At 40.5% G+C, this 16015-nt stretch overlaps 1 protein-coding gene across 1 annotated transcript in view; it reads right to left on the bottom strand.

Annotated features, from left to right (window-relative positions):
* Nucleotides 1-476: 476 nt before the first annotated feature.
* The window catches only part of nnt (nicotinamide nucleotide transhydrogenase), a 37173-nt gene continuing 21634 nt past the window's right edge, over nt 477-16015 (bottom strand). Inside the window, 10 exon segments of the mRNA XM_046867612.1 lie at nt 477-1862; nt 3504-3619; nt 3718-3836; nt 7165-7246; nt 9959-10118; nt 10474-10653; nt 12670-12830; nt 13962-14195; nt 14641-14836; nt 15027-15172. Of these exon segments, the coding sequence (XP_046723568.1) occupies nt 1722-1862; nt 3504-3619; nt 3718-3836; nt 7165-7246; nt 9959-10118; nt 10474-10653; nt 12670-12830; nt 13962-14195; nt 14641-14836; nt 15027-15172 (1535 nt within the window). The 3' untranslated portion in view covers nt 477-1721.

Below are 16015 nucleotides of genomic sequence, written 5' to 3'. Positions count from 1 at the left end.
GGCAATCCAACCAAAGCAGATCGTTGTTGAAGCGCTTTAATATCTAATTCTCCTGCTGCCTCTTTTTATTTGTTAAAGAGGGTACACTTCACTTGCTTAACTAGATCATTTAAACAAAGAGTGAAGTTAGTGCAAAGTCACATTTTAGCAGATTTGATTTTTGGCCAAGTTGTTCCTTTAAACCTGGGAGAGAAAAAAAAGATATAGATGGATATCATAGTCTGAGTGTCACTTGTTACCAAACTAAAGGAACCCTCATGATAAACTCATGCAATCCCTTCAAGCATCATAAGGGCGAGAAAATAAGCGCGTGATAATGCACCGGCTGGCCTCGAAAGTGACAATGGCCAATCACTGGCACTTGTGCCGATACTCCTCATCAGAACACATGTAAAAGATAAAGTGCGGCGATACAGACGATTTAATCTTCAAAAAAAAAAAAAAGCATCCAGCTTTAGAAATGATCTGAGCCAGTGTTTTTTTTTTTTTGGATGTTTATTAAGAGTGACTTTTTATGATGAATTGCAGAGAGAAAAACACACTTCATTGTACATCATAAACTCGTTTAATCTGCAAACCATGACTCAATGAAATGCTTTTCTCTTCACCTTCACTTTGCACAAGTAATATTTAACAGCGTCAATATTTCTACATAAACATAGTAAAAAGTGGAGTGAGATCATCTGAATATCAAATAGAAACCATCAAGAGGTTTATCTCCCGCCTTATTTACTTCCTATGTTGTGATTGCTTTATTGCTTATTTCTTCTAATTCAACTGCAGGGTGGAGGGGGGTAAAGGGGGACGCTAAAAAAAAATTATACCAACTGTTTCTTGAAATAGTGAAGATGTATTAAGCAGACCTCCTGCCTAAAATCAAGGAACAAGCTGGGTGTGTTAATGCTGCTGTAGCTCAAGTTAAAGATCCGCTGGGAAATGCTTTTCGGGAAATCGGCTTCGTCATAGGGGATGATTTGGTCAGGTTTAATACTGTCGAGAGGTAGGGTCTGTTGTGTTTTCCTTAGTGCTCACAATTATTAACAGCACTCAAAAACACCAAGCGCTAACGCCATGAACGCGGGGTGCAAGACGGCGTGGCACATGGACCAGCATGAGATTTAGACGTGAACATCATGCTGACGTTTGTCTTGTTTACCGAATTACATGGGAGAATCAATCTCACTGCCGACGTTATTGCAAGCTGCTATGTCTAATTTTCTGATGTTGATCCTTTAAATCCATGACTCCTTAATGAGGTAAGAAGAAGAAAAAAAAAAAAAACAAAAAAAAAAATTCAATTTTTCACAAACTGGTCAACTATCATGCACTGTTCCCTCTTAAAAACTAATGCCTTAAAAATGTATGAAAAATGGATGCTTGCTTTATATATATATATATATATATATATATATATATATATATATATATATATATAAAAAAAAAAAAAAAAGTTGTGCTTAGCCTTGACTAATGAATTGTTGAAATGCTTTTAGACATTCTGGTATAATTTAATTAGGCATAACAAACAGCAAATACTGGGGAACGATCTAACTAAATCTTCATGAATAAAAGGGAAATGAAGGGAGTGTGGAAAGAAGGGGAGCCTTCATCGACATTTCTACTTTGTCTAAGGGAGATTATGGTCAATTTGTACACCCTGATCCCTTAAAAGAGGGTACAGTGTTTTTTAATTCCCTCATAGATGCTCAGTGTTCCAGTTATTAACCTTCACGCACTTTAGCAGCCAATGCGTCGCATGTCTTCTTGGCATCTCCCAAAAGCATAGAGGTGTTGGTTTTGTAGAATATGGGGTTGTCCACAGCTGCGTAGCCCACGCCCAGAGACCTCTTCATCACGATGACCTGGAGGGTTGAAAACACAGACCTTAAAGTTGAAGCCAAAAAAATGCAGAGCGGATGCCATTTAACAAACGAAGGAATAAAACAGCTTTACTGTTTAAAAATAAATAAATAAATGAATAAAAAACACAGAGTGGGGGGAAAAAGGATGGGCTCCAGTGAAATCCAGTGAAAAAGCCAGTAAACATTTCATTATGTAACTGTATGAGAATTTGAGTCTGTACATAACAATTTTGGTTCAATCCTTATAGATGTGATGACTCAGCAGAGGTCAGAGGTAATTGGTGGAATTGTGTGGCTTTGATTTTTTAGCACAGAGAAGCACTTGTTGTCCTTGATAAACCATGAACAAAGGTTCACAGATTGCTGGTACATTAGTGAAAAGTAAATCTTAGACACCAGACCTGTATTGGCCACAAGACAGGAAAAACAAATAATTCCTCTCTGATTTTAAGCCGGACTATTTATTTAACAGACTCACGTCACTGTAAAATATTATTCACCGAAGGTAATTGAGGCCAAACACAGCAACACTTAGTTAATAACCCTGTCCTACACCTGTATGTAAAATGTGTTAGACTTTAGTCTTGTATTTGTGCATTAGTGAGAGAAAGAGAAAGCAGATCATGCTTCCAGCATCTAATGGATATTTAAGTATCTGCCATTTACAAAATTAAGCGTCATTAGTGTCTCGGGCGTAGAACCCGAGCCGAGCGCTTCCTGGGAAAGCGAGCGAGAGCTGTGCTGTGATTGGGAGCATCTGGTTGGGAAACAGCAACCCTTTCTTGCTAATTGAATAAGTAAAAACAGGAGAGGAGTCCTCGCTGCGCTGCTGGTCTCTATGCATTGGTGGTGCTCAAGACGCTGAAGAATACTTGGAACGAAAGCCACCTCATCTGGTGATGCCGAAGTGGGATACTGATGATCACTGATGGCAAGGTGATGAAGGATCGGCTTTGGAGACGGAAGTAGAGATTCACCTGACTGTCATCTCCCTGCAGTTCCTGCTACATCATTTTTCAGGATGCCTCTCTGCTCAGCTGCAGCTGGGCTTGGGGATGTAGAAAGGACTCCTCATAATCTGGGAGCAATCAGAACTCTGGCAGCAGATTCACAACCTACCAGCCAATAGGACTATCACGATCGTCCAATGAGCTCATGTCATTAGTAATGTCACTACAAAGAGAGTTTACTGATTTTGGAAGAGACCACTAACCCCCAACCCCCCCCCGCCAAAAAAAATGTAAAAAAGAATTGCAAAATTAAACAGTTCATTCTTGTCTGGAAGCGCTGCTAAACAAGTACAGCACAAAGAAATTTACCTGATGGAAGATTTTGGATACGAGATAAATCAATCCATATTTGGTTCATTTTCAGACTTAAATTCTGTACATTTGGGAAAGTCCGGGAGCAGCCAAGACAACTGATCTGGCCACGTTGAAAACGGTGGTCTGTGGCTGGCTTTCACTGAACTGTAGTGTGAAAGCCACCACACTCTGTGCCACATGTGACCTCAGCTAGCACATAAAATGTCTGGTTTAATAAGCAATCAGGGCATTTATTCAAATTAACTATCATTAATGCTCAGGAGAACACGTAGCTAGCAGGGTGAAAGGTGCGAAGAAAGCAGTAAGGGAGGTTCACCTGTTTGGACTTCCAGACTTCCAGCACTGGCATTCCAGCGATGATTGAGTTGGGGTCTTCCTGAGCGGCCGAGTTCACTGTGTCGTTGGCTCCAATGACCAGCACCAGGTCGGTTTCTGAACACGGCCAAAACACCACAACAGGACAAAATTAAATCTGCGAGCATTAGACAATTTAGAAAATTATTTAATCACAAAAAAAAAAAAAAACATACCAGGGAAATCATGGTTGATCTCATCCATCTCGAGAACTACATCGTACTGAACACCAGCTTCGGCCAACAGAACGTTCAGCTGCCCAGGCATGCGCCCGGCAACAGGATGGATGCCAAACCTGCACAGCAAAACATTACATTACAAACCCACTATGATCACATCTTTCACGGAATTACAGAGGTCTTTGACCTGGCCTGATGTACTAAAACCCGGGGTCAAGTTGCCTGTACAAGTTAAGAGGAAATAAGTTGGAGTCAAGTCTATCATTCTAACACTGTCAGTAGTGAAGACACACACTGAGGGGAAATTGCTAGAGGAAGAGGATCAGGCCCCTGAGGCTGCCGAGTGCCTTTATGACCCGGCCTCACCATAAAAACCCAGATGACTGCCAACACTCACAGGAAGTGGCGTGCTCAGATTAAGCTCCACTGTGTACATTTACTGAAAAAGTGGCTGTCAGAAAAATGCTCATTAACTAATTAGAATTTAAGTTATCTGTCGCCTCCGAATGTATTAGACCTAAATGCAGATATCCTTATTCTGTAAATACTCTAAATTTAATGGTGTGCCAAAATGAGAAAAATCTGATTTTGAAGAAGAATATTTGTATCTCATCTCTTTACTCTCAATTTGAACAGGACCTCTTGCAACAACGTGTCATCGCGTTGTCTCTATCGACTGTGAGTAAACCAAGTGTTTGTTTGAGGCATGAGAGAAAAGGCTGTGATCAGCTGTGTAAGAGAACAAACATCAAAAGTCTCAGACGTAGGATTTGTCCATCAGCATTTGTAGTTAGCTGCAGATGGAGTGGGGTGGGGTGAGGGGACACGGACGGTGGAGCATACAGGCCTGGCCCCGTGTTCATGATTACTTCAAGCACGCAAACACAGACTCACACAGACACACACCTGTTGCTCTGAAAACACCAAAAGATGTTCAGCTTCATTTTTAGCGTGACTGCTTATGGCTTGATCAGGACTCGCGATAAGAAAACCTGTGATGTTTAGGCAAACAGAGAACACAAGCGAGTCACTGCTCTGCCCACGGCCTCCACAACAGGACGACACCCCGTGCCAATTATCCCAAAAAGAGCAAGGAGGTGGAGATGTAAAGGAGGGGGGCTCGAACCTAATCTGTCCACTCTTCGGCCACCCATCTCCCCCTGTAATCAACTGCAAATGCACTAATAGGAAGCAGCTGTTGAGCTCCCAGATCAAACGAATGCAAGAAAATTACACAAGCTTCCGGCCTGCCTCTCTCTTCCACTCCACTCCTCCATGCCCGAGCGAAACGGCTGTGCCTGACCAGGTGGAGGGGAGGGGGACCCTAACGCACAAGTGGAACGGGTTCGAGAGAGCCATTTCACCAAGCTAAAAACTGTATTCAGAAGTGGAGACAAAAATTCACTGCAGCACAATGCAAGGCCTGAAATATGCAACCCAAACCCCAACTCTGAACTCTCAGTGTGACACAGCTACAACTTCCAAAACAGCAAAACGCTGATCAATTCTAAACAACACTGTCTGACCAACACACCCCCCTTCCTCGTCTGAGCAGAACAGGTTGGCAAGAAACACCAACAACCTGGAACTGATTAGAGTGTGTGTGTGTGAGTGTGTAGTCTGCTGTGAGATCCTTTTAAACCAACGCTCTGGCACAGAAGAGTCAGTAATTAGCTTCTCTGCATGTTAAGCGAGTGTGGTAAGAAGGTAAGGATAACTGAAGAAAAGGGGGGAAAAAACAAAACAAAACAAAAAAAAAAAAACACACAAACAAACCTTAAAGAAGGCAAATAATCTGTAACCTGCTTTGTTTTTGGTACATGAGGCAAAAGTCCTGAAATGTTTTTATTAACCATGACTGATTTAAATGAATAATCAGAATACAGGAAAAAGTATGTGACCCTCTCATGATTTCGTCTAAAACTTGAATTGTATAAAAGTTGCATAAAAGCTTGAAGATCAAAGACTAAACACAGCATTTAAATGATAGTTACATGTTTGTCAAGAAGAAAAGTTATCAAACACCAACTGAACCTGTGTGAAAAATTTACTGCCCTCTTACAGTGACTCTTAAAAGTTTGAAAACTCCTAGTCTTATCATTTTTAACATACATGATCTTTTTGTTTATATGCAACAAACTAGCTGCGAGGCAAAATACATAGGAATTGGAGATTGAATGAGGAAGAAATTCTGTGAAGTGATGAACTTGTGTAGAATTGTGTAAGAGGAAATCAGGAGACTGCCTCACACCCACAGACAAAAAAGGGGGTAAAAGCTTAATGATTTGTTGTTGTTTTGGTGCAGGAAATGTTGGAGACTTAATCCGGATTAAAAGTATAATGAACCAACATGGCTAATATTCCATACTTTGGCAATATCGTCTGAACTGCAGCTAACCGAAACCAACTTCAGCATACAAGACAATGACCTGAAGCATACGTCCAAGCTCTGTAATTGTTATTCAGAGAGCAAAGGGTCAGCTGGAATGTCATCCATCATGGAATGACCTGCCCAGTCACTGGACTTTGGTCAAATGGCTGGGCAACTGCTCTGGATCTCAAGGTCAGAAAGTAACATACAACTAGCAAAGATCACCTCTGGCAAGTTTGACGAAAAGTAATGGCAAAGTATTTTTAGCTAAATGCGTGCAGAAACTAACTGTCCAAATGCCAAGCGTGTGTAAAGATGTTTATTTATACTAAGGGAGGATTTTTCAATTAAAATAAAAGTTGAACATCTGGACATTTCATATATTTGTCAAAGTAAATCTATACCATTAAATGGCCTGATTTGTTGCACATAAACAAAGGGAACGTGCATGTGTATCTCAGAAACCATAACTACGGATAGGCACTATAGGCACATGATTAACCCAATATAATCAATTCATTGTATTACACACTAGAAACACACAGACCTGATGAAAATAAACATTGCTTAAATACATGCTTTCCAGCAATGTGAAGCCAGCTAAAATGTATTACATCACAGTGCTGCTGAATTCTCGAATCTGAATGGTCACAAAGTGTGCATTATTTGTACAACTACACCACGAGCACCCTCTGAGACTGTATCAAAGTCAAATCAATCATTAACTAAACTAAACAAACCAAAAAAAAAGGAACCACAGGCTTAATTTACCTCAGATTATAAAAACATTTAATTCCACCATTAGAGAAAAACTGGCCAAAAACAAATCCACTGAAGGCAAAACATCATCAACTCTAAATATATATTTAAACTAAATGACCAGACATGCCTACTGCTCTCCAACTGGCCTGCATGTCAGCGAGTGAGGTCTGTGCTTTGAGGAGAGTGCCAACTGCCCAGAATTTTTACTTTAGGAACTGATTTTATGAGGCGAGTTTGTATTTTATATTAATGTGCCCAATCTGTATAATAGTAATGTCTTAGTAACATCCAGTGTACACATGTATACATACCTGACTGTCTTGCCCTGCTCTGTCAGAGACTTGACAAGGTCAGCAATGGGATACTGAGCTTTAGCTGCACACAAACCATAACCTGCAAAAGAACAAACATTTCCATGAAGTCTATGTTTCACTGTTCGGTTCCATAAGCTTCTAGAAAAAAAATAAATCATTATTTTATTCAAAACAATAAAGGAGACTCTTTAGCAGCTAGTTTAACATGCAGCAGATGAGCTGAGACACAATGGACATGGAGGAGAATAATATCGAAGCTCATTAATGCGGTTATGTTACAGTAAACGGTAACAAGATTACATTTTTATTACTTAATGAATGACGATCTGACTTTAAAAAAGGAGGGGAATCCTGGATTCCTCTTCCAGGATTCCTTTTTGTTTTGTTTTTGCAAATGATAAAAGTTCTTTTAACTTCTCTTTTCACTCTTCTAAAAGCCTTAAAAGCCCTAAATATTATGTTTGGCTGTGTGTGTTATACCATAACGAATGCTTCATTAGCTAACCTTTGGCAAAACACGGGTTCTACCCTGCATTCTACAGCAGAAGTGATTGTTTACCTCATCACTCAATTCACTCTACAATTCTCATTTATGCTTAGATACCTGCTAGTTGCTTTGGTTTTCACTATGTTGCAATCAAATTTCTTTGTTACATCAGTGCTAGTGTGACAGTTTTGTTACAGACGTGTTCGTTCTGTGAACCTTGCAGTTCCTCAGACAGTGATGCTCAGTACGAATCCCCGAATTGCTTATAAATTCTGTTCCCACCCTGTAACTTTTACAACTCCAAGCAATCATACCTTCCCATTCTCACAGCAGGATGCATACTCTCTGAAACCTACTTCGCTCCAATAGGACATTTTTTCATAATAGTACCAAAACCAACATGCCTGATGCTCCCTTCCATATTTAGACAAGAAGGTAGGTGACCACCAAAGACACTTAAACTCACATCAAAGGAAAAACGAACATGTTGTGAAATTGTTTTAGTCTGTGTTGATGCTAGTCTTGTTTTAGTCTATGTTCATTCACCTGAGAGCTGCTATTTTGTTTACGTGTGCTCACGAGGAGATGCACAGTGAAGCGCAGAAAGAGCCAAAGGTTAAAAAGTCACAGGTAGAAACAAATATGGAAATACTTAGCAGCTTGACAAAACACACCATGACCTCCTGTCCATGAAAAGAAAAGGCAATTAATCATTTAAAGCTTCAATGATTTTGGATAGGTTTTGACAGAGCAGTCACAACAGCGGCCAAACCCGGAGTTTAAAACAGTGTGTTGCATGTCAACAATCCCCCTGTGATCCTAATGATTTTCTAACTTTTTCATAACGTCCTATTTTTTGGAAACGGACATTTCTCCTAAGGAAAACAATCATGCCCAGAAAAATCCGGTGTTAAACCTTAAAAAAGGCCTAAATGTTTTTGCAGGTGTCAATCAAATAAAGTGACTGAGACTGCTCCAATTATGAGAAATGTGAAAATCCAAACATGGCTGTGGCACTTTCACAAAACTAGACCTGAGAGAGAGAGAGAGAGAGAGAGAGAGAGAGAGAGAGAGAGAGAGAGAGAGAGAGAGAGAGCAAAAGAGAGTGCGAGAGAGAAAGTGAGAAAAGAGAGAGAGAGAGCGAGAGAGAGAAGCAAGAAAGAGAGAGAAAGCAAAATAGATAGGTAGACAAATAAAAAACAGATAGAAGACCATAAAACTATGAGAAAGAAAGAAAGTAAGAAAGAAAGAAAGAAAGAAAGAAAGAAAGAAAGAAAGAAAATATTGGAAGGAAATTAAAAATAGTAAAGTATTAGAAAATTGAAAAATAAATAAGAGAAAAAAGCACCAGAAAAATAGAAAGTAACAAACCAGCCATAGAGGGAAAAAAAGAGCAGACCAAAGAGTGATGCAGGAATGACTGATGAACTGAGACAGTAGTACATGTTTAAGACAGGTTTGTCTGAAGACATCTGTCCATGCTGCATGGTTTGTTTAAATTAAATAAAAACACTGGATCCGTTGTGCTTGGCCCTGTGGCCCTGTTTACACAAGACACCAGCGTGCATCATCATCTCTGACTTCGGCTTGATACCCCGTGACCTGCTGTCAGACCATAAAACCAAACTGTAAAACAGTCTGCTGAGAAGAATAAAGCAGCAAGAACCACAAACAGCTTTGGAGGCCTTTTTGGGGGGGAAACTACCCTGAGATACACAGAGACTCACAAACAGGCAGACAGCAAACTGGTTTGGAGTGAAAATGTGATCCAGCAATAAAGTGCTGGTGTCTGTAATGCAGGTAGCAGCCTGATGCACAAAGAGACACTGGTTAAAAAAAAAAGTCTCACAAACAATTCCTGAACATTCAGAAAGACCTTTAGATCCCATTTCACTTTACTGATAATAATAATGATAATAATTTTACATATTGAACTCCAGACTGATTAATGTGCATCAGCCACATTACAGCAAACTGTACACATTTATTTATAGCTTGTTAAACAAATCCTGTTCTATCAGGTATGTGTGAGAACCCAAATAATACTGATTGTAATGATCACAATTGGTGAATGTCATTCTAATGTTTAAAAAGCAATGAATGAATACTGAGCGCCAGAGTCTCCAGAAAAACAAACCTCCATCTGTAAACGAGCAACATGTAAAGACAGCACTTCTAAGAACAGCGATGTAAAGAAATCCAAGTGATGTAATGGCTGTCAATCAGGGCTAGGTAAATCTTGCAAACATCGTGTTCAATGATTCTCTCTCCCTCTCTTTCTGTCTCTCTCTCCACACACATCACCTGGGACAATGATGATGTTCTGGGCCTCCTTGATCATCTCCACAGTCTGCTCCACATTGACCTCTGTGTGGGTGCCCGTGATCTCCATGGGTTTGCCCCCGCCGGTGGAGGAGGTTCCATAGCCGCCAAGAATGACATTGGCCAGTGAGCGATTCATGGCCTATGCAGGAAAACAAAACAAAAAAAATCAGATATATGTTAAAGGGTTAACAGTAAGCGTCCCTTGGTGGAGAACACTGCTTTAATAAAAAATATGTATATGTAAAAATATTTTTATACCATTATACCTATCCATCGTGCACTTTGCCAAATCATAACTCATTTACAAATAGTTCCTACAATAATAGCAACAATATTCACAGCAGTAAAAACATGTACGCAATACAATATGCTAAACATATTTAAATAAACAGTTTCTAGATGTATTGAATATATGCACGTCCACAAATGGACATGTGTAGGGAGCTAGAAAAAAAACATTAAGGTGAGAATATTGAGGGGATCTGGGATCTTACCACACACATGATGTAGGACAGAATGGCTCCAGATGAGCCGATCAGCGCTCCGACAATGGTGAGCAGATTGTTGTTGAGCAGGAAGCCCTCAGCACACAGAGCCCAGCCAGAATAACTGTTCAGCACAGTGATGACCACTGGCATGTCTGCTCCACCAATGGCTGCCGTCAGAGTTACCCCCTACACAAACGCACCACAATTACAACAATAAAACAACTCAATATAAGCTACAAACAACTCAACTGGTAAGTGAGGAATAAAATGTTATGCCCAGTGTTATGCTGTTTTAATAAAATGCTGAGTGCTCGGGGTGTTTTAAACCACAGCGACTTATTATTCAGCGTTATTTTAGATTGCCATAACTATTATTTATTATAGAGCTGTTTATTGTTACATTTTATGTTGTGGAAAGAAGAAAGCACAGCTTCATGTTGCAGAAAAAAAACACAAGCTTGCTTTCTTCTGCGTTTGTTCTAAAGACTTTCAATATAGAGCTTCAATATGATTTGAAGTAACATGACTCTTGGAGCCGTTACAGTAAATCAACACATTCTGACCAGATTTTAAAAGTCTGTTCGATCTGTATCGATGGATTATTTTGTATCAAAAATTCTTTTGTGGAGTCATCAAAATATGAAATATGGGTGATCTACATATAAGGCAACTGTGGAATATAATTTTACACAGATCACATAGCACTTGAAAACCAGTATTCATCATGGATTTATTACTGTGCCATGTACCAGGCCAAGAAGTATTTAGATGTGGTGCAGATTAGCTTATAAAATGCTCCTTATCAAAACCTCTTCTCAGGTGTTTATACTTAACATCGATGACCATTAAAAAAAGGTATGTGTAGTTTATATACACCGGATTTTTTTTTGCGTTTAAATTTTGCCCAAGGTAAATGGGCAAACGGACTCTTGAAATTCTCTGAGAGCTCCCATGAAATTTCATTAACAATGCTTTACCCTGAAATGGTCATGGTTTCTTGCCAGGATTCAGATATCACCACATGCAATATGTAATAAAAAAAGAAAAAAAAAAAGTCTGGACTGAGGCAAAAAGAAAATACTACATTGATACTATAGGAGCTTGTCTATAGGTGCATGTAAGGCAGAGCCTATCGTGCGTGATCTGTTTAAAAAAAATCTGTTCATGAAGTACTCATTCAAACTGCACAACTTTTGTTATAATACTAATTAACTCTTAAATTATCAACTAAAAACATTTTAAAGATATAAGCCGGTGTTCTGTTGATTAGAACAAAGCTTGTGTGATTGTGGGGCAGTAGACGTCCTGCCCCACCCAACCCCTACATGTAGAAGCAAAAAAATGGAAACTGATATACAAGCACTAACAAAAGGATAATTGGGGAAAGAATCTTGCTGGCTCACGCTCAATCTCTGACTTGTTTGCTGCTCCTCCTGCAGTCATAAACAAACAGACAAGACAGTGCCTGGTACTACCCCTTCTGTGTTCTCACATACTGAGCAAAGGCTGAGGGGAGCCACAACTGAGCATCAAACACAGCTTAATTCCTTTTAACAGTGTTTGTTAGATGTTAAGTTTGATCAACTAAGGCTTATTGTTTGACTTTTTGAAGGGCCATTTGCCTGTGCAAGGGCATCTACAGCTTTCTTCTCTCTTAATAAATATGAGTGTATTTAGTGGTTTTAGTTAGTGTAATTAGTGTTTAGTTTAACTGAATGAGTCTCTCTTCAAATTTCGGCAGCCTTTTATGGGGCACTTCATTAGATAGTAGCCTAAAGAATTAAGTTTGCTATAACCTGTTAAATTAGCTTTGTTATTTGCATTTACTTTGTGTTCAGTGTTGTCCTGCACCAGCTAAATCTATGGTCACAAAAGCAGCTCTGGTTGAATAAATTACAACAATGCTAGTATGCAACTAATTAAGCACATTTGGGATACAGTTAAAGTCCAGGTAATACTTTGTATTTCCTTGCATTAAAGATACAAATTCAGTTAAATGGATTTGGTTTGTTCTTATCTGCCCTTCTGTTCTGTAACATGTATATACTGAACGTATTCAGAGATATTTGGGTCTGACTATAAAGAACGAACCACACCTGCTCAACATGTTTTATGTTTCTAAGTGATTTAAGCCATCTGAGCCTCTTTAACTCAATAAACTATCTTTAGCAGTTATCAGCCTAAAAGCACTGGCTCTCTCACCATGATGGCCGAAAGGGCGGAAACGGAGCCGAGGCAGGTGAGGCCCATGGTGTAGCTGGGGTCCATCATGTAGGGCACAATGCCTCCCACGCTGGCAGCCATAAGGCTGGCGTTCAGAGCGTGACGGCCTGGGAGCATGAGTGGGGCGGAGCTCAAGAGACCTGCAAGGCAAGGAAGCAAGATGACGCTTTCGAGATAAAGGTTTAACATAAGAGGTTTAAACTAAACCAGCTTTGTGGATATTCCACTACATGCATGGGAAAGATGGTTGGGTCAAAGAACAAATGAGAAACAACTAAATGATGCCACAAGGGGGTTTGTTTCTCCCCCCAAGTGCACACAACATTTCTGTTCATTCACTGTACAAGAATTGTACAATGTCGGAAAACAAGACTAACCATATGAGGCTATCTAAGGTGCTTAACTGATCGAGCAATGGATTAGAACGATCTAGCTACGGTGGATCATACGGTCTATAATCACCCTTATCATGTTTACTTACTTCTGGACTTGTCGGGTTTGTAATGTAGATGGACTGGAATTTTATTTAGCACACTCTTTGAATAGCCGCCGAGAATAAAAGCCCTGACCGAACTGAAAAATGCACACGAGCATAAAAATGGGAGTTGTAATCTTCTGCATCAGCACAGACCTCGGGTTCCAGCACGCCGGTAGAGGAGTGGGAAAGCTCCTGGAGATAATGTGTTCCAGCTTTTTGGGAGGTGGGGGGGGACAAGTGGAAAATGACTTGGGGGGTGGAGGGGCTAAATTAGTGCCAAATTCTGAGAGGTTCCGCCTGGCCAAGCTTTAAACACAGGGCATGTGTGGCACTGCTGGGGCAGCCGGTCAACAAACAGCACCGATGTCTGCAGGGCCTTAGACTAGCACCTACTGGGGTGCTTTTTTTTTTTTTTAGTTGAGTAAGCAAAAAGGATCAAGGCTTTAGGAATGAAACCTTAATAATAATGACAATTAACTAAATGATGTTTAGTTTTGATGTGTATTTTTTATGTAATTCACAAAAAGTCAATAGCTAGTTTCTTAAACCTCAAAGTTTTACAATTATTTCTGGTCCTGAAATAGGCTCCACCCCGGTTGATCATGACAAAGTTGACTCAGGCCAATCATTTGATCTTAAAAGAAAAAGCAAAGGAAGTTTTTCTTTTGGTTGAAACTTGTATGTTAGAATTGCATTTCCCTCACCAACCACGGAGGGCAGTAAAGAGTATTATAACATTTAAAGTTCCAGATCGTTTTAAAAGGGTAATATGGAAGGAAAAATAAGAATTCACCTTGTAGTTTGCCGTATGCAACCAGCGAACCGCTGAAGGTGACGCCACCGATGTAGGTGCCCAGGTATGCAATAATCTTGGTGAGGTTGGCAGCTGGGTCTGTGGCGAAGTGTGGGTACTCCACCATGTACTCTGCCACGCAAGTGAGCACGGCAGCCAACCCGACCAGACTGTGGAAAGCAGCCACCAGCTGAGGCAGATCCGAAATCTGGATTTTCTTGGCGATGGTTAAACCTGTAAAGAGGAAGGGAAGCGAAATTGTATTTAGCTCTGATGGGAAAAACAGTCAGGGCAGTTTTGAAGGATGTGTGTGTGTGTGTGTGTTTGTGTGTCTGTGAGTGCGTGTTTAAGACTGGCAAAGACCTGGAGGTTTAAATTAACATCTGGAATCAAGCAGGCGATGCGCGGGACGGCTTCAACTCCATTCCAGCAGGTTTCCAGGAATAATTAGCAATTTAGATTAGATGTGACTGGCTACAAAGACACCGCCGCTGTACTGCGTATGACTCATGACCTGATGACCATTACCTGAGTTCACAGGCAGCTTACTGACTCACCCGCTTACACAGTGACACACACTTCTATGGTTGTTTGGAGACTTCAAAGGAACACGTGATTCAGTACGCATGTCTGTTTTTACAGCTCTGCACCAAACTCACACACAAAATATTCTACTCACCAGCGGTGCCACCCACAGCCATGGCAGCACTCATCTGGCCCAGGAGCTCCGGGGAGGGTTTCAGGACACCCAGAGTTGCAGCGATGCCACCTGCTACTCCGATCATACCCAGAGCGTTACCCAGGCGTGCCGTGGACTGAGTGGACAAACCACCCAAAGCGCCAACACAGCACAGGCCAGAGCCCAGGTACATCATCTAACCAAAATAAAAAAAAAAAAAAAAAAGGAAGAGAGGGGTTACCAAATTAATCAAACCAATGCACACATTGCAGGTGAGTCTTGAGCCCAAACAAACAAATATGATGCAATGAAAACCAGCAATTTTACAGCAATATATCAGCAGTCGAATATATGCATATATTGTCAGCGTTGTTATCTAATCTGACCTGCTCTATGTCATAGCCACTGTGCAGAGCTACTCCATAGCCTCCCACGAAGACGCCAGTAGGGAGCAGGTACAGGTAATTATACTCCGGGGGGTCAGTGGGCCGCTTGAACATATCCAACATCCGCTTAGTGACCAGGAAACCACCTGCAGAGAGGCACACAAACCTAGTCTGACACTGGAGTTTAGTTGATAGTGTTTGGAGTGGTGTGAGCCGGCACCATGCTTCACACTCATTATTCTGGTGTAAAAAGCATGACTCAAGCTACCACTCACTCTTTAAGGATTTATAAATGGATGTGGTGGGGTTAGTCAGCTCAGATTTAAAATGGCCCTAAATTTAAAAGAAATAAATAAAGTAACTGTGAACTAATTACTTATAAAGGTCTTTGTGATTTCAGATGAAAGTCTTGTTACCAAAGTCACACATCACAAGAGTGTAGAAAGAAAGCAGCAAGCAGTGATCGGGCAGTCATTAATGAAACAGGTACTTCAATAAATTCCGAGCCTTTTTTTCTTTTCTTTTTTTTACTTACTGAAAGTGAATTGGAGAGAGCATTGTTATTTTTTCCCTTTGCGAGCACTTGTAACAATAAAAATTTAGGAGCGAAGGGGAAAAAAAAAAAGGGGGAGCGAAAAATGTTTGCATTTCTTGCTCTGATGGTTTATGGCTTGTGGCTTTGACTGTGGAATGAAACGCTGTGTAAAGTATGAAAGTGGGAGGGGGATCCACCTTTAAACCGAAATTAAACACCTGTGTTCAGACAAAATAAATATGGAAAAATCAGACACTTTATGTGTGCTGGAACATAAACAGGACGGACATCAGACAGAGTAATAAGCCGTTATGGCAGAGTGTGACAAAGCTCAAAGGGGAAATGGACAGTAAAATTTCCTTTAAATCCAGATGGCCATGGCAGCACCAGGGTGGGAAGCCATACTGAATTAAATATTTGGCAAATTCTGGCTACACACCGATTTTAAGAAGGA

This window comes from Silurus meridionalis, chromosome 15, assembly GCF_014805685.1.
Source record: "Silurus meridionalis isolate SWU-2019-XX chromosome 15, ASM1480568v1, whole genome shotgun sequence".
In the NCBI taxonomy this organism is placed as follows: Eukaryota; Metazoa; Chordata; class Actinopteri; order Siluriformes; family Siluridae; genus Silurus; species Silurus meridionalis.
The sequence above is the reverse complement of the archived record's forward strand: the minus strand, read 5'-3'. Positions and strand labels throughout refer to the sequence as shown.